This window comes from Rhamphochromis sp. 'chilingali' (assembly GCF_963969265.1).
Source record: "Rhamphochromis sp. 'chilingali' genome assembly, chromosome: 20".
NCBI classification, from domain to species: Eukaryota; Metazoa; Chordata; class Actinopteri; order Cichliformes; family Cichlidae; genus Rhamphochromis; species Rhamphochromis sp. 'chilingali'.
The window spans coordinates 17542477-17565453 of NC_137947.1; the positions used below are offsets into that span (position 1 = coordinate 17542477).

Sequence of the window (22977 nt, forward strand, 5' to 3'; positions counted from 1 at the left end):
ACAGGAGAAAAATTGTTGTCCACTGCATCTTTAAAAGTTACATGAGAACAAAATCTTTTCAAAATTTCAGTCCAGTTTTAAACAGCATCACAGAACTGAGACGGTGCCTATTAGCGTCACAAATGATATTTTAAAAACTGCTGACACTGATGAATGTTCTGTCCTTGTTCTGCTTGACTTAAGTGCAACATTTGATGCAACAGTCCATAAAACGTTTTTGACTGAGAGGCTGCAGCATCAGGTTGGTATATCTGGAACAGCTCTACAGTTTTATTTTTGTTTTGTTTTTTTACTGGTGACCACAGCTCTCCCTATTCTAAAATCTGGAGTCCCCCAGGGGTCTATACTAGGTCCTATCTTGTTTTTAAAAAAATTATATATACATGCTGTCTCTTGGCACCATTATACAGAGAAATGATATTTTGTTCCACTACTATGCTAACAGCTTAGTATTAAATGAATGGTAAAATACACAGACTTATATTTTCTAAAAAATTAAACTCAGAAAAAAAAACAGAAAATCCTATCATTGGTCCAGAAACGCTCCATTTACTCATCAAGTCCTCCCTTGGTTATCAGTTCATGTACAATCAGTTGTCAGAAACCTGGGTGTGCTTGAGAAACACATAAGCAAGGTTAACGAGTCCTGCTGCTACAGTGTAGCAAGTGGCGCTGTTACACTGTTTACACTGGCTGCCCTTTACTTTAAGAACTGGTTTTAATATTCAACTTATTATTTTAAAAAACATTCATGGCCTGGCTGCAGTTGCACAGCCTGAGATCCTCCCAGAAACCTGTTTACTTTTCCCATCACGCTCACACTTAAAGAGAAAAGGTGATTGAGCATTTGCTGTTAGGGCTCTTCAGCTGTGAAATGACCTGCCCGAGGAAGTCCAACTCGCTTCCTCAGTGTCTTCATCAGTGTTAATTTATAGCACTTGGTAGCGCTTTTATTATAGATTTTATATCTTTGACATTCTTAGCTTATCTCCATTTCATTCTTTAAACTTTTACATTTTATGTTAAATGTATTATTTCCTATGGAGTCACATTATATTTTATTGTCTCTTGCACTTGAGTCTCGTGTGGTTTTTTATAATTGATATGGAAAATTGTTTTTATAATTTATTCCTAGGGGGCTTTTAAAAAAAATTACGTTTATTGTTTGTTTATTGCGTGTTTTTGAGAAGCACTTTGTAAATGCTGGTTTTATTAAGTGCTGTACAAATAAATTTTATTTTATTATCTTTATGGTTCATTGATTTTTAAGGCTCTGTTTGGGCAGCAGCTGTAATCTATCACTCCTAAATTGTTTTAAATTTTCATACAAGCTGCTGGACCATGAAACCAAATGATAATTTCTAAATACTTGTGTTATTCTTCTGAAAATACTTACATTTACTATTTTATATTAAATAGATGATTAGGTTTTGTCTATATGCAATTGGATTCGAATTTTATATTATATGTCATATTGTACTGTATTTATTATAAAGTCTCAACTTTGTAAACAAATGTACTCTTGAACTGAGTAAGTGCAGGCACTTACTAGATAATTAAATGAATTATGCGGAGCAGATTCATAGCCTTACTTTCAACAACTACAACAAATGCCACAGCCACAGTAATTGATTATGTATTATAAATAATAACGCCATGGTCTCTCTTGGAATAGATATCTTAATCTCAAGCACACTATTTTGGATGAATATATCTGGATGAATAAAGGATAACTAACAAGATAAGCATAAATAAAAAGAAAAATCCAGTCACTTTAGAAAAAAGGGGGGGGGGGTGAAGTGAATCGCCTAATAGCTGCTGTTGATACCTGAAAAGTTTGATTCATTTGAAATTAATAAATTGTAAATAAAACAAAAACATCCCTGCCAAGTGATTAATCTCCATGACAACCAAGAGAGAGCCGCATTCATTGATGAAAGTCGTGTGATATGATTGAAGCCTCTGGAAAAGCTCTAAGTGGACCCAGTTGGTATTTTTTTTTCCAAACTAACATCGCTAAGTACATTTGCATAGCTCTTTTGTAGATAAAGGGTCGCAAAGGGTTTCCCTGTTGCGGTGAAATTTTAATGAAAAAGACATCTTACCGTGCTGCAGCAGAACTGCTGGCTGAGTGTGTGTCAGAGTGGGCTTTTTACTGACTGAAGGCTTTTTTTTAACATAGACATGAGCTGGAATGATCAGGAAATCCAATCTACGACTATCCCGATGCCAAAATTTCTCAAATAAAAACTAAAACCTGTCTAATCCCAGCCTTTCAGGTGGAAGGTTTTACTTATCTCATCAGAAATAAAGGTGATCTAAATAAGTTTCCCCTCACAATCCTAAAAGAATTAACTGAGGAGTCAATAATACATTATTATAGCCTTTATTTACCTGCCCCACAAACCAAAGTGTCCCACCTGAAAAAGCCCAGAGCGGAGAGGAGTCACGTGACATTTGAATTCGTTTCTTGTAAACACCAACAGCACCCAGGAACATGCAAATAAATGTGTGGCGTGTTCACGGAAACACACCCTGAAAATCTCTCTCTCCCTCCCTCTCCCTCTCTCTCTCCTCGAGCAGAAGGCGCATCCTATAGGCTAATCAGGTGGTACTTTCAGTCCAGCCTCTGTATCCTCCTCCTGCTGCCGACAGTCGGTGTGCGCGAGGTGTTTTTGTTTGTCCGCTACCATGGTGGGAAATACGGATATCGTGTGCCTTCTCGTCCCGCTGGTGATGCTGGCGGGGTCAACCCTCCAAACCGAAGTGAAGAGCGTCAAAGAGGCGGAAAAGACGGGGAATTTCATGGAAGACGAGCAGTGGCTGTCCACCATTTCACAGTACAGCCGCAAGATCAAGCACTGGAATCGCTTCAGAGATGTAAGTGTTGATTGGGAGATCCGCTGTAATGCGGTATGAGATGCGCTGATGGGGAAACACGCACTCCACATTTCGGAAGTGTAGCCTAATAGTTATTATCACACACTTTCGAAGCGGGTTAAAGCACAGAAACTTGGTGCTGGCAGTTTTAACACATATAAATGTTTCAAAATGTGAAAAATCATAGAAAATTAAGCACTATAAGATCTATTTTACACAGAAAGGCTTTTATAGTAGAATTAAATGGGAAATACATGTAAGTGACAAAACATGGTATTGTGTATTATATTGAATTCGGGTGATTTTATAAATATTGATTCAGTAAACTTCCACAATAGAGCCCAAGAAAAAAATGCCACATTTGCAAGCACAGTCCATAGTGTATCGACTGCTGTTCTTCCTACTTTTCGCTTATGAGCCCTTTGCTCATTCTAAGCAATTAAGTTTCAGCCCCACTTGCACAGAGGCATAAACCTATTCCATCACACTGACCTGACTACTGGTTGCCCCAGATGTGCTACCAGACGTGTTCCAAGAGATTTCACAAACAAGGGAATTTAGCAATTAGAGCAGAGCCAGTGATTGATTGATGAGCATTTTCACCTACTAAACACACTAAACTGGGCTGCAGGGATTGATTAAAGCTTTCAGAGCACTGTGATATATTGCCGTGTCTGGGGCTGCATAGCCATAGTTTTGCTTTCCTTTGCTTCTCTGTGAAATGATTAGTAATGATCCCAACACGATTTGGGCAATAGTGCAGTTGGATTAGGTTCCATATGACTCCTGTTAATTGGGTTTTAATTGATCCTATGTGGTAACTGCACTGAATGATAGGTATCATTATTGGATCTGAAATGTGAGCGGTTTGCTTCAGCTTGAGCATCTGTTGTGAGAACAATGGCTTATCTGTTCTGGAAGAAAAGATGAGCCTTTCGAAGTAATAACCTTTCCCGAAGAGATTGCGGTGTCATTTCTGATCCTCCTCCTTAAAACACGGGTCGTGGTCCCCGGAGAGGACGTGAACGTGTGTGAAAACTGTCAGCATCCCCTCTCGGGGACGGATTAGTTTGACTGTGATTACTTAAAGAGTGTGTCCTCTGGAACTGTAGTTAGGGAAGTAATGAAATTGTGGGCACGGAAAGATTAAGTCAGAATTATGGTGGGATTATAACTCACTGGTCGTGGCTCCATATTTGATGCAGAATGTTTGTTACAGCAGCGATGTCATTATGAATTCGGCACTTCGTGATTAGCTATGCAGAAACATCACTTTTCACAAACATGACAGGAATTTGACGAGTATCCCAAGATATAAACAGTTTGCTTAACGATAGAGCTTCTAATATAAAGATGTCACTTTCTCTGTGCCCCCTTTTCCCTTAATTTAACATCAAAGCTGCTGTGCAACACAAACGGCCCCTACTTTTACACACTGAATCTCTTTCATGATCATTATTCTCAAAGGTGATTGTCTCAGTGTGTTAGTGCATATGCGTGCATGCATACAGGCATACAGATGTGCTCTTGATTTTGGGAAGTCTTAACGCCCGTGTGCATGGCGGTGTCTTTGTTAATGATGATGATGACAGGAGAAAACATCAGAGGAAGTAACCAGTGAACAACCAGAGGGAATCGCCAGTAGAAACTGCTTTGATTTCAGCTTGCTGCTGTAGCAACTGCAGTCTCTGGATGAAGCACGTATCACTGGGAATTTGATTACTCTATCCACTCACAAGTCTTGCTTCAGGGTGTGGGAATAAATGGAAAATTCTTTTATTAGGGTTTCCCAGTAATTAAAACTGTAAACGTCCACAGCTGAAATACAGATTTCGCAACCAAATAGCGCTGGGGGGTTTTCTTAATAGTTGCCCCATGATGGTCTTTCAGTTAAAAAAAGACAAAAACTGGAGCAGTTCAGTCCCTGGGAATATTTTGGTTAGTGTATAAATGACTGCCAATGACACAGTTATAGGTATTGAGATTACGCAAATTCACTTGCACAGTCCTCTGAGAGCCAAATGCTAAATATTAATCCAACACTGGAAAGCAATAATCAAAGCAGCACAACATGAAAGAGGAGCTCTTCCACTCTTGCTTTGGCATGTACGGAAATGCACACAGATGCACACCAAACCTCCCCCCACAAAAACACACTGAATACATAGGGTGCAGAAAATGCACCGTAAATATTTTATATTTATTCTTTTGCAGGTTTTTAAAAGCAGGATCAGGATAAGAGGCTCTTTCACTTCCAATACAAAAAGGGCTCCCACACTTCAATCTATTTGGCATCCGAGGCAGATAGATTTAACAGATACAGTCAACAAATAATAGAATGGGATACCTTCAATCCTTTAATCTGACAGGTGCACTCAACATTTCATTCCACTAATGCACCAAATCCTGGAAAAAACTACAAGACAAACATGGGAACTGGGAAGACAATCATGGTAACTGGGTGCAGATTTGTTACATTACCTCAAACATGAACAACTTTTGTCATTTTTCAAATTTTTATGAAGAATTGGTCACTTTTTAGCTTAAATGACAATCAATTAAGGGTTACATTGACATTTTTTTACATTTTTATATCAGACAAAGACAACTCGAGTAAATATTAAAGGAAATTTTTAAGGGAAAAAAGCTATCCAAACATAATCCTACCAAAGTAATTGCCCCATCTTGTTACACTATTAATTAACTGGGATTAACCACATATTGAAAGCCGAGTTAAAGTTCACTCATCACACCCAGGCTTGATTACTGTCAGACCTGTTGAATTAAGAAATACCCTAAATAGAACTTGTCGGACAAAGTGAAGCAGACTAAAATCAACATGTACATGCTACAATCTAAAGAATCTCCAGAACAGGTGAGAAACAAGTCACTGACATCAGTCAATGTGGAAATGGTTGCATAGACATTTCTAAGGCTTTGGGACTCCACCGAACACGGTCACAGCCATTATACACAAATGGAGAGAACTTGGAACGGCGGTGAACCTTGCCAGGAGTCGCCGTCCAACCTAAATCACTCCAAGAGTACATCAACCACTTATCCAGAAGGTCACAAAAGAACATCTAAAGAAATGCAGGACTCACTTATCTCAGTTAAGGTCAGAGTTCATGATTCAACAATAAGATAGAGACTGGGCAAGGAGAAAACCACTGCTGATGAAAAAGACTGCAAAGACTCATCTCGCATTTTACAAAAAACATCTTGATGATACCCAAGACTTTGGGGGAAATATTCTATGAACTGACATGACGAAAGCTGGAACTTTTTTGGAAGGGTTGAGTCCCGTTACATCTGGCATAAAACTAAAACAGCATCTTATAAAAAGAGCATCATACCAACAGTCAAACATGATAGTGGTAATGTGATGGTCTGGGGCTGCTTTGCTGTTTCAGGATGACTGATGGAACAAAGAAATTTGCTTTCTTACACAAAAATCCTGAAGAAGAATGTCGGACCATCAATCTGTCCCCTGAATCTCAAACACATTCGGGTTATGTAACAGGAAAATGATCTAGAACACACCAGTAAGCCCACCTCTGAATGGCTTAAAAAAACAAAAACAAATGAAGGTTATGGAGTGACCGAGTCAAAGTCTGATCTGATCTTTGGCGTGACCTTGAACAAGCCATTTATATTTGAAAATCCTCCAGTATGGCTGAATTAAAACAACACTGCAAAGACGAGTGGGCCAAAATTCCTCCACAGTGATGTGAAAGACTCATTGGCAGCTATCACAAACACATGATTGCAGTTCTTGTTGCCAAGGATGGCACAATCAGTTACTAGGTTTAGCGCGCAATTACTTTTTTCACACAGAGCCAAGCAGGTTTGAATAGCTTTTCTCTCTTAATGAATGAAATAATCATCTAAAAAAATCATTTTAACTCAGGTTATCTTTTTCAAAGGCTAAAATTTGTTTGATGATCTAAAACATTTAAATCTGATAAATATCCCCCAAGGAAAGATCAGGAAAGGGCCAAATACTTTTTCACAGCACTATGTATAGACAGTGTACTAAATGATGGGAGTCTGCTGTAATTTTGTGCATTGCAGATCCACTTTTATGTTATTAAAGCAGATCAACAGTAGATTCCATTTTGTTCTCAACTTACCTTGTAAAAAATAATAGCGTCCATGAAATCACACGGGCATGAAATTGTTCTGGTCCTTTATTTCTGTTGAAGTAATATGAACATATATATGTGTCTAGAAATTGATGATAACAAAGAGTCAGCAATTCAACTTCATACCGAAGGATGCTCTACATTGTTAGCCTCAGTCAAACATGGCAGCATGTACTTGTCAGAAATAGCTCAGTGTTTAAAACTGGATTTTTCTGTGTACTGTATATATTTTTGTGCTTTCCCCCTTCCTATCCTGCACTGTCTGTGCCCTAAATCCTTATCTTAAAAACATGCACGTCTCCAGTCAGGCATTTCAGGACCACCCAGTAGCAATCTTGCCTGCACCTGTTATCCATTCACTTCATTTTTAATGAACAGAAACTCGTCGGCCTGCACAAAAACATCAGATCCCTCGTCGATGTCAGTGAATTAAATATGCAGAACGGTGGAAGCACTTGGAGTAGACTCTGACAGTTCTTATTGAGATGTGATGTTGTATTCTTTTGCTCCAAAACACTAGCAGGTTTACCTTTACTACCTGTTCTCACCTGTCTGTTTTTAGTCTCTCATGCCATTTATCTGGCTACAGTGCAGCAGAACTGTGGGCGCACTCTCAGTTGCTTCTTTTATTATTTCACCATGGCATACAGAAATGATTGTGGATAAATCGTCTGTAACGCTGGAGCCAAACTCTCCATTAAAGGCTATCCAGACGAACAGTAAATTATCATCGCTAGCCCGACGCTCAGTCTGTTATTCCCACTGCACATGCTGTCTGATGTTAAAATAGACTGCTACTGATGCATTAATGCTATGAATGATGATAGCGGCTTATCAGAAAACCATTAATCTATCTAGTCATGCTTTGTTCTGGCATGAGTCGGTGCTTATCGCTCACCAGATTCTCCTCGAGGCTGTAAGCATCCAAAGCTCTGAGGCAACGCACACGGAGTGCATCTTGATCGCCTCCAACTGTTTTGGGAGAGAGGGTCTGCTTGTTCAGAGTTTAGATAGAGTACTGGTGCACTGTGGGGTGTCTTGGCTGGTTACCAGAGGCCTAGGTGGGCTGTAATTGAGTAGAAGAAGAAAAAAAAAAGAAATAGCCTTTCATCGTGCCAGGCTACAGCTGCTTCCTACAGTGGTACAATAGCCACAGCTGAAGGGAACAGGTGTCACAAAGACAAATTTGCTAAAGAGTTAAGAGGGTGATTAATTTCAATTTTCTTGGAAGATTCAGTTGTTTACAAAATGGAATAAGTGCATCACAATTCAGAAGTCTTCATACAGGTGTGACTAATGCCTGCTTAACAACACTTGGGTATTTAAAACAGTCATTTTCCTTCCAGTTGCCAGCAATCCCTGCCTGCCTCGATTTCTAAGTGACCTTCTACTGCATTTCCCACACCTAGTTTGGGAGTCTGTTTGCCAAACTTGCTGCAGGAAACACCTAATATCCCAAAAACTACCAATAAAGAGCTCTTTATGGGATACTGCCAGTGTCCTGAAGGTAAACGACAAAGTTAGTAAAGATCCCATTTACTGTTTTTTGGAGTTGTTTGGTTTTTCTCTGAGGTGATTTAAGTTGTGATTTGGTTAGACTTAAAATATCAAGCATGCATGATTATGCATGGTCAGAGGTGATATGTTGTTAGGGGCAGCGTAGGGTGTTCCAAGCCAAATTGTTCCTGGGGGTGAGAAGACAGACAAGAGTGATGATATCATAGAAAATAGAGGTACATGGCTACTCTGCCAGGAAATAGTTACTTGGGGCCAACCCTGCAGCCATGCCTGGCCACAAGGAGGTCTGGGCATCTCTTTTTATACTGTTGCCCCCTTGACCCACACCTGGATAGAGCAAGATGGATTATCAACTGAAAAACACTCTAAATTAATTCTAATTGCATATCAGTATGACATGTTTATATCAATTCTGGTGCAAAACAACGTTCTATATATAAATTTGTTTCATGAATCTCATTCGAAAAACAACAGTGCAGCAATCTAAGACCCAGTGAGCCTTTTGAGGTTCTTTACAGCAGGTTCAGTAAATCTAACTTTGCCCCCTTTAAAGCTAACAATAACTTTAAGTGCCAGTAGCTGTCTCCACAGTAAATGCAGTTGGTCTTGAGCCAGGCTGATTCACAGCCAGTGTGAGATCAGGCCCTGTGGGTACAGGAGTGTATACCAAGGATTTTGATTAGCGCTGTGGAGAAATTGTTAAAAATGGTTAGAAATAACTGTACGTATCCAGATGTTTTAGCACCTGGGAAATCCTGAGAGGAAAAACTGTTTGTTGTAATCAAACTGAGAAAAACATAAACACACACGCAAATATGTCATGTGCACATATAAATCCAGTGTATGGAGCTATGATTCTTGTTTTGAAAGGAGGTTGGCGAGTCTGGTCCTTCAGATTTAAGTTTTAATTGATAAAGCAGCATTCATAACACTGCTGTCTTTAAAACTAAAAACACATGAGCAAAAGAGCTTTGATGAGTCAAATATACACTCATAAGATTAGTTAATTTCCCACCTTATGACAACTGTATGGGCTGGGTATGTTTTTTTTATATAAGCTGTTTAATTGTATTTAAGCACTAATTTTTTGAATACTGAGAAAGTACTGTGGTTATTTAAGTCACTGAACAGGACCTTTTTTTATATGGATACAAATAATGTGGCTTGCTGTGAGGTTAATTGTATTAAGAGACTGATCGAAAAGTCTGAGGCCAGGTTTTGTTTTTTTACTGAGGGAAAGACAATATAATTTTGGCTAGGAATAATGAGCCGGTATTTGTATCAATATGACAAACCAAGCTGACTAGCTTTAACTGAAAAATTAGCTTTCCACCCTCTTGAGCCCAGTATAGTAATGGAGTTCTGTCAGGACAAGCAAGGCAAGCTGTGCTTGCCCAGTGCAATCTAAAGACTGACAATAATTCAAACATAACAAAGTGAAACAATCCCTCTGCTTTTATCTGAAACTGTGTTTTATCATAAAGCTTACCTCTTTGCATTTATCCTTTACATTACTGTGATCATGTTGCCACAACCGTCTATTGTCACAAGAAGCAGGTTTGACATTGATTCCAATGAAATCGTAGGGTGTCTTTCATGGGCATTTCAGTTTCTCCTTAACAGAGGCATGAGCTTGCCAAGTTGAGAGGCCAATAGCTTCTTTCTTGTTGTTTGTGCATGGTCTGTGAAGTCAGAATAAAGCTGCCACTGTCTATGCTTTCACTGCACTGAGATCAGTTACTATATGTACGTTTGTGGAAACAGAGGTAACATTAGTAAGTAAACTACCTTCTGTGGTTATATTGCCAACTATCTTGGCCAACATATGTGATGTAGAGGAGACGGAGTGTAATAATTCTTTTAGCGCATTAGCAAAGAAAGCTTCAATGATGGAGAAAAGAAATCTAATCTAATTTAATAAAACATGCAAGTTAAAGTCAACCATCACTTTTAAATTAGCAACTCTTAGAAGTAACTTGGTAGAATGAGCGTACAAACTAACCAGCTGTTTCGCCAACACACCGCCTTCATTTTTCTGAATATTCTTAATCCCCCTGAAGATATAAACACTTAACCATGTCCCACAGCCCCGAAGCCTTGTATTTCAGCTGTCCTTTTATTTATTATGAATATATTTATTACACTTTTCAAAGTCAAGGCCTGTTTTTCTGACCTGTTTTTCAGAGATATGTAATCCTTGCATGGTAGCTAATAAAGAAATGTGATTTTATAGAATAGGGTGCATTACTAGAAATTAAACAGAAAAGTTTTTAAAAGTAGTTCAATAAAAAAGATTAGTCATCTTCAGCATTAATATTGGCAAATATAACATAATTTGGGAAGGTACTTTTATTTGTTATCATTGTTTTGATCATTTATGTGCAGTTTGACAAGAATAGAGTTTAGATGTGATTTTTATAGTGTTTATTGTTGTTATTATTATAATTATTATTATTATTGGAAAAAGGAATGGTTTAAAAAAATCTCCACCACTTTTCAACTAATAGTAAATATTTAGTAATATATTAAATATTTATTTAACTAGAAAAGTAATAACATTTTACAGTTTTTGTGCAGAAAGGTGAAGACATCCAGGAAGAGTGCAGCAAATTGCAGGAGACTGTCAGCATAGATTAAACAATAAAAGTCAAGCAGGGCAAACTGGTATGTTTTAATTAGGCCCAGTTTTTTCTTGATAAACAATGAACAAAGCAGTATGGTCATTTCTGGCTCCAAAAAACAATGACAGTGGTTGTGTTGCCAGACATGATGCCTTCAAACTGTAGTCGACAAACTACTGGCTGATGGTGGGCTACGTCCACCTTTAATATAGAGACTATGAGTACTTGACATTTCATAATTTATTCTTTTTGTTCAGATTAAGTTTCCAAGCAGTATTCTTCTTACGTAAGATGACATCAGCTTAACTGAGCAGTGAGTCACCAAGTGGACATTATTTATGTGAGAAATTAAGGACCTATCGCGTCACAACCAAATAAAAATGAACTTGATTTTGACTGATTGGGTCTGTGTTAATTCTGTGCTTTAGGTAGGTCATAACCCTACGTCGCAACATGATGTGTACCTCCCGAGAAATGCAGCAACATATCGCTGTTGAAACAGTCCACATGGGCGTAACTGTTGACAGCGGTTAGATCACAGAGTCCACGTAGATTCACCCCAAAATTCAGGTTAGTCTCTGGTGGAAATTAAGAATTTTGGGGGGGCTTCTGAATATCTTGATCTGTCTGCCTGTCAGTATTTGAAACACCAAAAAGAAGAGCTTGTTTGTCACAAGACCCATTTGTTTCAGGATAACATTTCAGCAAAGGGAACTTCAAGCAGACTTCAAGCTGAACCAAGGAAGCTTTGGTGCTAAAATTCTTATCTCTTACCTACTGATTATGAATATTTATATACTGACATTTCTTAACAGTATCCCAAACAAGGAAAAAGGAATATATGTATGAATTAAAAAAAAAAAAAAAGTATTTTAGTCAAAATAGGAATTTGTGAATTTTAGCAGGGTCTAAGACTGAAATTAATAGACCCCCATATCTGCTTTTCACATGAGATGAGCCAGGTTTCAGTCCTGTTGTGTTAACGTGGGTGTGACTCTTGTCCGATTACACTGTTTTAGACTCCCCTGTCTCAGAACATCGGCCAATTCTTATCCCTTTTGAAACCCTTACCTAGGCAGCTTCATTGATTTTCCATTGTCGTATGAGCCTGTTTTTCAGTTGAGATGTGTTTTCTGCAAAGTGTGAAGCTTCTTGCTGTGCGCACCAGATTCTCCTGTGAATTGCACACTGTTTTCTTATTCCCCACAGGGCCCTGAAAGGCACAAGGGCTGATTTTATTTATAGATAGTGAGGACAGGGCTGGCATGAGTGCACAGAGGTTTCGTGGACTAAGTGTGATTTTCATTTTGTTTGTTTTTTCATAACCGGATCTGTGCATGTCTGCATGCCTGTTGTGTCTATGCTTCATGTATTGCCAAACAACATGGATGATTAAAACTGCATGAAAATATCTTTTTTAATTCAGTGTAGCCCGTCCTTTTAGTTTTGTTGGGGTTTTTTGTACATTTTAATGTGTATTCACTCAAATGGAAAAAACAATTTACCGTTTGTCTAATTAGATGCAGTTTTCAGTCAGGCTTTATATTTGACCTTTTATCCATTCTTTGCTCTCACAGTATTTCTGACGTCATTTGTCCGTGAAGCGTGAAGAGTGACATTAGAGCCTTTCTTGAATGAGAATTATGTATAATGCACAATGACCATATTAGCGAAGTACCTCACTGTTTAGTGCAGATGTGAGTGAATGCTTTTTATCCACCACTTGCAGAGTGAAGGTGATTACTCATTCTGGAAAAAGTAAGGAAGGGGGTCATGTCTGTTTATTCGAGGTAGAATCTGTCCACATCTGCCTATATTTTTTGTGCTTTTCTTCGATATTAGTTGTATATAGACACAAATCTGTGCACCTTTGCGCTACTCAAATGCTCGCACAAGAAAACCCTCAATGTTCTCAAGACGGAAACGACTTGACTCAAACCTCTCCAATCATTCTTTGTCTAGTGTTTTCTATTTGTGTCTTTTGGTTTGATGCCTCCCTCTTGTAAAATACATTTTTAAAATAGCACTAGTTCTGTTGGTGCTTCTCTAAACATCCAGAGACTTGCTCTACAAATGCAGGTTTCAATTTTGCATCTTCAAAACCTTAAAAGCTTAAAAAAAACCCACAGAAAATAATTAGAAAATAAATAAATTAAAATAATAAACCATTTTGATTCACCGCTCTAATCTTTTGTCCTCAACGTGTCCAGTTTCCTTAAATCTTTTAAGGACACGCTGCACACCATGCTGAGATATGCCAGGTTTTCAGCTAACAGGTCAGTGTTAAGCAGCTTAACAAACAAAAAACAACATTCATCTGAAAATGAGCAAATGCAAGGTCTCAACTGAAAATGAATAAAAAAGCAGCCAATGTCCAAAGATAAACTATGAAAGGCCTTCAAAAAGGCTGGAGAACTATTGCTCCAGACCACTTTTAAAAAAATACAAGAAAGTTTGGCTCATCAGAAGCAAAATGAGAGGTGGATCAATACATTTGCACAGTGCTGTAGATTATTACTTTGCCCTCTTGCCCTCACCCACATTTTGACCATTGATTGAATTCTCAAAAAGTACTAAACTCTGTTTCTTCTTTTACTTACCCGGTCTTTGGAGCACTCTTACATAAGCCTCTCTCTGTCCTGTAAGCGCACAAGCCTCTCAGTATTTGATGCCGTGCCTCTGCTCTGCCTCTGCTTTGCAGTCCTGGCTTGGTGCATGCAGAGATAGGAATCTGCAGGCTTGCTTCTCATGCCCTGTAACCAAACACGCATAAGATCAGGAGAAAGGATATAGAATGTGAATAATGTTGAGGGGGTTTTGTTTCATCTCTGGTATGTGATCCGTAAACTAAAGCCGAGAAGCATGTGAACAACAAGCAAGTTTTTATGAGGTAGGAGGGAGTGGTACAGTTCTGTATGTAGCATAATATATTAAATTTATATTGCCTTGAGGTTTTCTTCAGCAACCTCAAGGCAATATAATTGCATTTAGCAGATCTGGAGGGGGTTGTACAGCTGTTACCCGACCAAGTTTATATCAGTGTGCTTCCACAAAAATTTCATTGATAATAAATAAAACATCAGTGCATAAGTCTTATAAAGATTGCACTAGACGCTGCAAGCCTCATTTTCCAGCATTTTAAGGTGAAACTGGGTTGATTTTTTTTGCTTGTCACTTAGCTAATTACTATTTCCACCAGACAGAAATTCTTATTGTACATTATGAGCTTCTTTGTGCCCTCATCCTTCAGTCCCTCTGACTTTGGGCATGAAGCCCATCTGTCTATGAACTCTGAAGGAAGATTATGTTACATTAGTATGACCTTGGTGTAAAGTAAGCTTAAGAGTGAAGATCCTGCAGGTCCAGGTAGCAGTCTGTTCACATCCTCACTAGCCTTGAAGAAAAAGCATCAGCATCGATTTTTTTTTTCAGCAAGTGCAAAAAATTATTATACTAGTTAGTGCTTACATCTGGCTCTGCATTTAGATTATGTAATTATTTTATATTTTATATCCGTAATTTATATTTTATATTGTGATTTTTATCTGTATCTTGGTTTACTGGAAAGCACTTTGGTGTACTTCGGTCTTTAAATGTGCTATATAAATAAATTTGATTTGATTTGATTTGATACTTAGGCATTACAGATGTATATATATTCATGCACTGGTGGGTCTCTATTGGTCTACCATCGCAAGTGAAGCTGATTTGTTCATCCTGCACTTGGAGCTACCTGCAAAACAACAGTTACTCTTACTGAAACGAAGTAGGGAGGGACTTTGATTCTTGAGTTTAATACATGTGTTGTCAAGGCTAGGGGAATGATAAATGGCTTGTGTCTTTATGGGCAGAATACAATCTGTTTTATTAACACAATAAGCAACAATTACAGCCTATTACATTTGGTTTCACTGAGGTATTATCCTCGTGATAATCAATATACTGCACTCAAACCACGTATTAGTACCAAACCGAGCTATCACAGCAATGTAGTTACATTTCTGGGATGGACCACATCAGGCTACAGCACGCCGTAGATTGAACACGATGCTGTAAATGAAGCATCACCAGTGCAAGGCCAAATATTAAATCAGTCTTATTTTAAAATTGCATGGACAAAGATTATATTTTGTATTTTAAAGTTGACAATTTGTATTTTTTTTCATGAGCTACATTCAGAAGTTTTTTTTTTCCTTAATTAGACATTGTAGAATTAGACATGTACTTACTTGCTACGATTAAACCAGAAACAGTCATCTGCTGTTTTTCAGGAAACAGGGACACGGAAATGAATATTTTGCATCAGCATAAATTATATGTTTGCGAGTGGCTCACATTTACACATTTGTGTTTAGTATGCAACAGCTCTGAGGCACTTCACCTCCCTCACAAAAGGGTTTTGGCTGCTGTCATGCTTAAATAATTTTGTTATTGTGTGAATTGTGTGGCCCCTGGTCTCTTTTGATGTTGTGGATATGCCAGAGCTCTGTGAGGTTTAGCACGAATGTGATGAATCCACTGAAGGCCGATATTAACAGAAATTGCAGCAAAGGGTCAATAAAGTTCCATCCAGGCTTGTACGCATCTCCTCCAGAGAGTGTTATTACTGTATCCTTTGTTACTGATGAGCCCGTGATGCACTCTGCAGTTACCATGAACATACCCCTCAGGATAACCGTGGCGAGCAGAGTGCATCTGACAGCTGACATTTACCCCAAAACACTTGTCAGTCACACATGTGGGGGACATACACCCCCACATTCATTTCAAACGCTTTCTTGTTTGTTCTTTTCAATCCAGCAAACAAGCACGACCTCAGTCTGTCAAGAGATCTTTGTGACTCTGTGCAGTTCCTCCCGAGTTGAACCCAATCTTTCGGTGGACAGGCTCACAGGGTTGTGATCCTCCCCCGACAGATATGAGGGATTGTGATCTGTCAATCAGTATTGTAGCCCGGCAGCAGGACGAACACTCTGCCGTGTTTGATGTGGAGGGTAAGCTTTCCCGCTCTGTTTAACAAGAGGAGATCTTTCTGATGTTATCAGTTAGATCACAGAGCTCCTGGATGCACCTGAGTGTTTTCATCTCTCGCTGCCTGCTACCTCTAATCACTTCTGTGTAAAAGCCAGCAGTGTTTTCATCAGAGTACTGGTCTGTGAATCATATTCGAGGTGATGTAATTTCTCCGCTGCGTGCCAAACTTGTCGTCTTGTTCCACGTTTCATGCTCACTTTCAGTTTGCACTCAGGAGAATTTATTTTCCCCGAATACATTTTCTGCTGTCTCTCTTCTATGAAATCATTGATTTCCAGTCCTGTCAGCACAGCAGGACAGTTTCCTCATCAGTCCTGGCAGAATCACAAATACAGAAAGGCTGCTAAATAATGCAGGAGCTGTAGCATCAATAAGAGAGGCATGGGAGGCATCGGATTAATGCCCAGGTTGTAAACTCTTTGATGTCTACACTCTAAATGTGTGACTCCATCAGACCAGACAAGGTTAAACTGCATAACCAGCAATCGTCCATAAAGCTCATCTGTAGTGTTGAGTTAAGATTTAGACACAAGCCAGGTTACCAAAGGAGGGGGAATAAGCTTGGCACTGCAGCGAGCAGAGGATGAGCAGAGCATCTGAGCTGCACTGGGGTAGATTTTAAATCACAAGTGGAGCCTTTGCTAGTGATGAAAATACTTACCTCTCTGTGTTGCAGTGGTGAGGGTCAAAAAAGACGATCTTGGCTTTCACGACGGCTGCTTTTCTCGCATGCTGTGTTGGGATATATCACCTTCAGGGGAGCGGTTTGGCACGTTCTCCCAGTACAGTAAATGTTTACAGTTATGAGTCAGTCATCGCTAAGGAGGGATGGTGGCTGATTGTAAATATCCTAAAATGACTCATATTTATTATTTCAGACATGGCAATATGCTCCAAACACTTGTTTTGCTAACATTAAACTCTTTAACCCTTTAAACCCTAACCCGTCACCGGTGACGGTTAGCATTTTTAGCAAGAGTGGGCAACTCCAGGCCTCGAGGGCCGGTGTCCTGCAGGTTTTGGATCTCACCCTGGGTCAACACACCTGAATCAAATAATTAGTTCATTACCAGGCCTCTGGAGAACTTCAAGACATGTTGAGGAGGTCATATAGCAATTTAAATCAGCTGTGTTAGATCAAGGACACATCTAAAACCTGCTGGAAACCGGCCCTTGAGCCCTGGAGTTTCCTTCCCCTGGTTTAAAGGGTAAATTAGGTCAGGGTTTAAAGGGTTAACCGTGTGCCTGAACTAATCTACAATAACAACAACTTATCATACTGTGTGTGTACACAAAAGTAGAAGCTTTGCAGAATTTTACTGTTATTTTGGCAGTCCTATTGTAATCTGTATAATCTTTTTGCCATAAAATATTATTCCGTTGTCACACAGGACTAAAGATCCACTGGCGAATGAGCGGCATCCCCTGATCACTGGGGAAAAATATGTATTCCTTGGCTGATTGGCAAGTGGTGGCTGGAGGTTGCTGGCTGTCTCCAGATGAACACAAACAGTGTCCTCCACATACCAACTTCCTCGTGATAACCTGCCAAGTTAAATCCTCTAGGTATCTTGGTATTCATCTAAATTACCCTTTGAGTTGGAATGACCACACTGGTAATTTGAGTTTTCCTTTGCAGCAAAGGCTGTATTTTTTTTATTTTTTACGCAGGCTGAAAGTCTCGGAGTACACACGACAACTCATGAAGTATGAGACGTTGTGGTTATGGCAGCTTATGTGTACGGGCAAAATCTAAGCCGTTGCATCTGGTTCAGTCCATTTCTGAGCAGTCTGTACTCAGACAGACACAGAGGTTTCTGTCAGACATGTTGGATATCCTCCATCCTAAGTAGGAGCTCCTGCAGGCAGATGATGAAGAGCCCCAAAATACAAGCTGAAGTGTTTTAAAAATTAATTTTTCCCCATGTCAATCAAGATGTTAAATAACAATTTTTAAAGGTACAGTTAGTAATTTCTTCAGGTTATTTAGAAAATTGATGCATTCTCATAAACTTAGTATTAATCCATTAAAAATGCATAGGAGCAGGTAGATGCTGCCATGGTGGCCCGCCTAATAGTTCCCCCTTATCACATCTATATGGCTAGAGACTGGCCTCATATGTAGCACACCTTATAAGTTACTTTTAATTTAAGCATCACAAATAGCTCCTTCAAACTATATATGACCATTTAACACCTGCACATCTATATTTTCATCATCTCTTTGTCATTATGTCTCTCTCCTCCCTTATTTCCACCTCTTCCTCATTACCTGAAGCGTCATCTCCTGAACTGAAGTAAGGGCTCTAACATGACTATTCACCTCCAATATTGTCACAGTTACTTATTGTTAACAGGTTAAACATGCAATCTTCCCGTCTCCAGACAACTGGCTTAAAAACAGCAACAGTAGCTGGATATAAGCTAATGTTAGTCTAGCTAATGTTAGGCTTAAGCATCCAAAAAAATCAAACATTCCCTTTGATAAACATTTGTTTTGTTTTGTTTGACATTCGTACATTGTATTAGAGTTTATTCACTCAGCAGCAGAGTCTAACAATATTAGATCCACTTAGAAGAAAGTTTCACTAACACTGGCTAACAGAGGCTAACAGCAGCTAACAGCGTTAAAAACAGCAGACCAGCAGAAAAGCTCAGTTTCACTGCTGCTGCTAGGTGAGGAGTTGGCAAGTGTTTGCAAACCAGTCAGCATCTTCCGTGCAAACTATGAGGGGCTAAAGCAATGACAGGGGGTTTTCAGTGCAGCTGTCACCCAGAGACACCCAGGGACCACTTCATATTCTTGCATCTTTATCTGTCATTCAATTTCTTTGAGCTATTAGCTTTGCACTACACCACAAAGGGAATGCTGCTGTATGTAGCTAAACCGTGACACGTCAGTCAGTCATGCAATTATTGTAAATCACAAATAAACATGTATATTCTGATGAGTCATGCCAGAAAAGAAATGCAGTTTAATACCATAAAAATGTAGAGGCATTCTGTTTCAGCGATTCAGTGTATAAAATTTACTGTATTTTTAATGCAGTTTGCCACTGTGTATTTATATCAGGACATAAATTGCATCAGGAAAGTACTGACAGGTGTCCCAAACCTGAAGATGAAACAGGTAGAAAACTGAAATGTCATATGTGCCACCAACTACAGGTTGAGACATCTGTCACCTTGTATTCTTACGATACTCATTACCCTTCTTTTCCACCTTTTTCACCTTGTTTAGGTTTGTGGTGAAGCAGTGTTGGGAAAATTTAATATTGTGTGTTTTTATGCACCAGCCATCATTCAGTTACATTTAGTGATAAGGTGAAACCACTTTCCTAACGTTGGTGGGTCTCTCTCCGTCAAATCTAATCTGATCTGATCTTCTAAATTTGTGGTAAATAAACCAAATTAAGCAACAAAAGACTTTGTTACATATATTATTATAAAATCAGGCTCTAAGAGATTTAAAAATGAACTTACAAAGTCTTTTTTGTGTCCTCATGATGTCTTGAATACAGCTTAATACGCTCTGTCCAAAATTGCACTTTTCTTCTTGACTAATATCGACTCTTTTCTCTCCTTTTGCTGTCATTTCACCAGGAGGTAGAGGTCAGTTCTCTTCACTTTTTGTACAGCTCTCTTATAGCCGCCTTTTGTCCAGTGTCTTTTGCATGCATGAGTAATTTCCTTGTCTCTTTGTGTGTCTTTATCTTTGCCTCACCATCCATCTTTTCTCCCTTTTTTGCAAAATCTCTTTCAATTTGCCCATTTTAATTAGAGCGATTAATGTTCTAATTAAACAGGGGTAAAAAGGCAGAGCATTTAAAAGGCAGCTCACCCCTGATACCATATGTCTCGAATATAGGCAGAGTGTGCAGATTTGTTGAGCTCATTTCCATAAAGAATGTACAGCCACAGTCTCTGGTGTGACTCACTTAGCTAATTATCATGCCAGTGTACACATTATAATCAGTGTCCAGTGATAATGTAAACTACATCACTTCTCCACTGTGATGTGGACTGTAGCAGTGTTCATGCTGTATTTTATAATATCAGCAACACTGTGCACTCACTGTGAATTACCTGACTCTGTTGTCTTGGCAGCAGATGGTAAAGTAGTGTTTTCTTCCTCTTTCTGCAGGATGACTACGTGCGTACCTGGGATGAAAATCAAGGTTCTAATGACAGTAAGTTTCACAACATCTTGTTCCTTCCTGTGTGTGCTGCTGAGAGATGCTGAACATAAAAGCGTCTTGTTGAATTTTGATAGCTTACAAATGGCTCATAGAAGTTTTAGGACCAAGTTTTGCTTTCATAGATGCCTTAATTTTTGGCAGCATAGATTCACCAAGGTGCTGGAAACCCTCCTCAGAGACCAAGGTTGCCCCATGCTTTAATGTTGTTTATACTAAATTCAGGGCCTATCATCAAAATGTTGCAGCACATGTCAAGACTCATCAGACCAGGCAATGTTTTTGTCCAATTTTGATTAGGCTGCGCGAATCTTAGCCTCAGTTTCCTGTTCGTAGCTGACAGGAGGTGCACCCAGTGTTGTCTTCTGCTGCTTGTAGCCCACCACCTTCAAGGTTTGATGTGTGTTCTACATATACTGGTTGTAATTAGTGGTTATTTAAGTTAGTGTTGCTTTTCTGACAGCTTTTAGCAGTCTAGCCATTCTCCTCTGACCTCTGGGATCAACAAGGCATTTTCACCCAGAGAACCCAGAGAGTTTTCTGTGTGGGGAAATCCCAATGAGCAATTTCTGAAATACTCAGCCTATCTTGTGCCATGCTACGTTCAAAGTCACCAAAATTGTCTTTCTTTGCTATTCCAATGCTAAGTCTGAACTTTATATGCCTAAATGTCATCTGGTTTATTAGTTATATTAAAGAGCAGTTGAAGAGGTTTACCTAACAAGGTGGCCTGTGAGTGTGCTTGCTTAATTAGAGAAAACAATAAATAACTTATACTCAGTGATCACTTTCTGTGTGATAATAATATATAAAATGGACCAACATGTATGACTATGCTGTTTTTAAGATTATGAGGAACATAAATATTATAAAAATGCTTATTTGGAGGGAAAGCCCTTTTGATGGTCTTATTGAGAGTTTCCTATAAATGTATTTAGGCTCAAATAAGGTTCTTAAGGCTTTTACAGTTCAAGTAAAAGATGAACTACTTTCATTAAAGCTAAATGTAAAACCACAGATTTGTAACTTGCTACACAATATTACTAAATATATACCGAGTGCTTCCTTGTTGCGTTTGTATCAGTCGTACGGTCTCATGTTTATCTTTAGCAATTAGTCATTTTTTGGCTTTCCATTGTGGAACTCCATTATGTCTGTGTTTCTCTGAAACATGATTCCATGCTCAGGCCTTTTCTGCAGTAAAGCTGCTTTCAGCTCAGTTTACAAAAGCCTCAGCAAGTATTGTGAAGCTCTGAAATACCTAGTTAGACGTAATAGTTCTATAGAAAGAGAAGCTAAAAGTTTCAATTTGATTACTGGCTTATCCGATCATAATTTAACCATGACTGCAAGAAATGCTGCAGTTACTCATACAAATGTTTTTACAAATGCATCACCATATATCTTAAGGCAAACTGAATGAACTGAAGGAATGGCAGAACAATATATACACTAATGCACACACCGAGGGCTAATCAGGGGAATCAGACACAGCTGGGGAAACAAGGCACAGAACAAATAAAAACCAAAAACTGGAACAAGGAGACACGGAGACAAGAACTTTAGTGAATGGATAAAAGTGAAGAACCGTGGAAAGGGAACAGTGAGAAAACAAACTGTGCTAACAGAGGATATACCCGGAACATAAGAGCAACCGAACACTAATGAAAAAGTGTGAAACCAGAATGGCCCGAAAACAACATGAAGAACCAGAAGCTCTGAAGAAAGAATGGAAATCAAAACCAAGACAATAACTCCCAACTCCTAAATTTCAAATACTAGTAAAACCCCAGGGAGAAAGCCCTGGTTCATGGCATCTTTGAACAACTTAATATCAGCATTTCGGGTTTGTATCACGTATGCTTTGGCTCTGTAACAGGGAAATTCAATTAAAATTGTCTTCAAATGAAGTGCTTACTTTAAAAACAAACTATGGAAAGGTGTAGTTTGAGTTTCCCAGTATTTTAATTTTCTTTAACGACATTTTACATGTAAACCATCTCAGCTTCAAACCGTCTTTTCACACTGTCTATTTCGCTGACTTACTTCTTTAGACTTATGCATCTTGAGCATAGTAGGTGTTCCTCAATGATCAGTGCTAGGCCCCCTTACTAATATGTCTGTATATGTATAATCTTTAGGGTTTAGTTGAGAAACGTTTTGGCCGTCGAAGCCTAAATTTGCGTACTGACATTCTAAAAAAGTGCAGAGAGGCAGGGTAGATATTGAAAGATCAAAAATTGTAGTTGTCACAATCTGCTGAGTGGCAGGCAGGATGTGGACCCAAATGCAGGACTCATCACACACTCAAAGAGGCAGCTTTAATTGTGCTGTAGCAAAAAATACACTAGAAACAAAAATCAAAAACCAGAGAACTAAAAACTAAGGACAAGGAACTAAGGCAAGGCAAGGCAAGGCAAGGCAAGGCAAATTTATTTGTATAGCACAATTCAACAACAAGGTGATTCAAAGTGCTTTACAGAGACATTAGAAACAAAAACAAATAAAAAGCATGATTTAAAATTAATTAAAACAAGCAAACAAACAAACTAACTAAACACACACATTTCACACCTGTTCGCG

At 38.8% G+C, this 22977-nt stretch overlaps 1 protein-coding gene across 1 annotated transcript in view; it reads left to right on the forward strand.

The window, feature by feature from the left end:
• The first annotated feature begins 2508 nt into the window (after positions 1-2508).
• spock2 (SPARC (osteonectin), cwcv and kazal like domains proteoglycan 2) overlaps positions 2509-22977 on the forward strand; it is a 39075-nt gene continuing 18606 nt past the window's right edge. The window contains exons 1-2 of the mRNA XM_080869317.1: positions 2509-2880; positions 20343-20388. Of these exons, the coding sequence (XP_080725443.1) occupies positions 2692-2880; positions 20343-20388 (235 nt within the window). The 5' untranslated portion in view covers positions 2509-2691. The remainder of the gene's footprint in view (positions 2881-20342; positions 20389-22977) is intronic.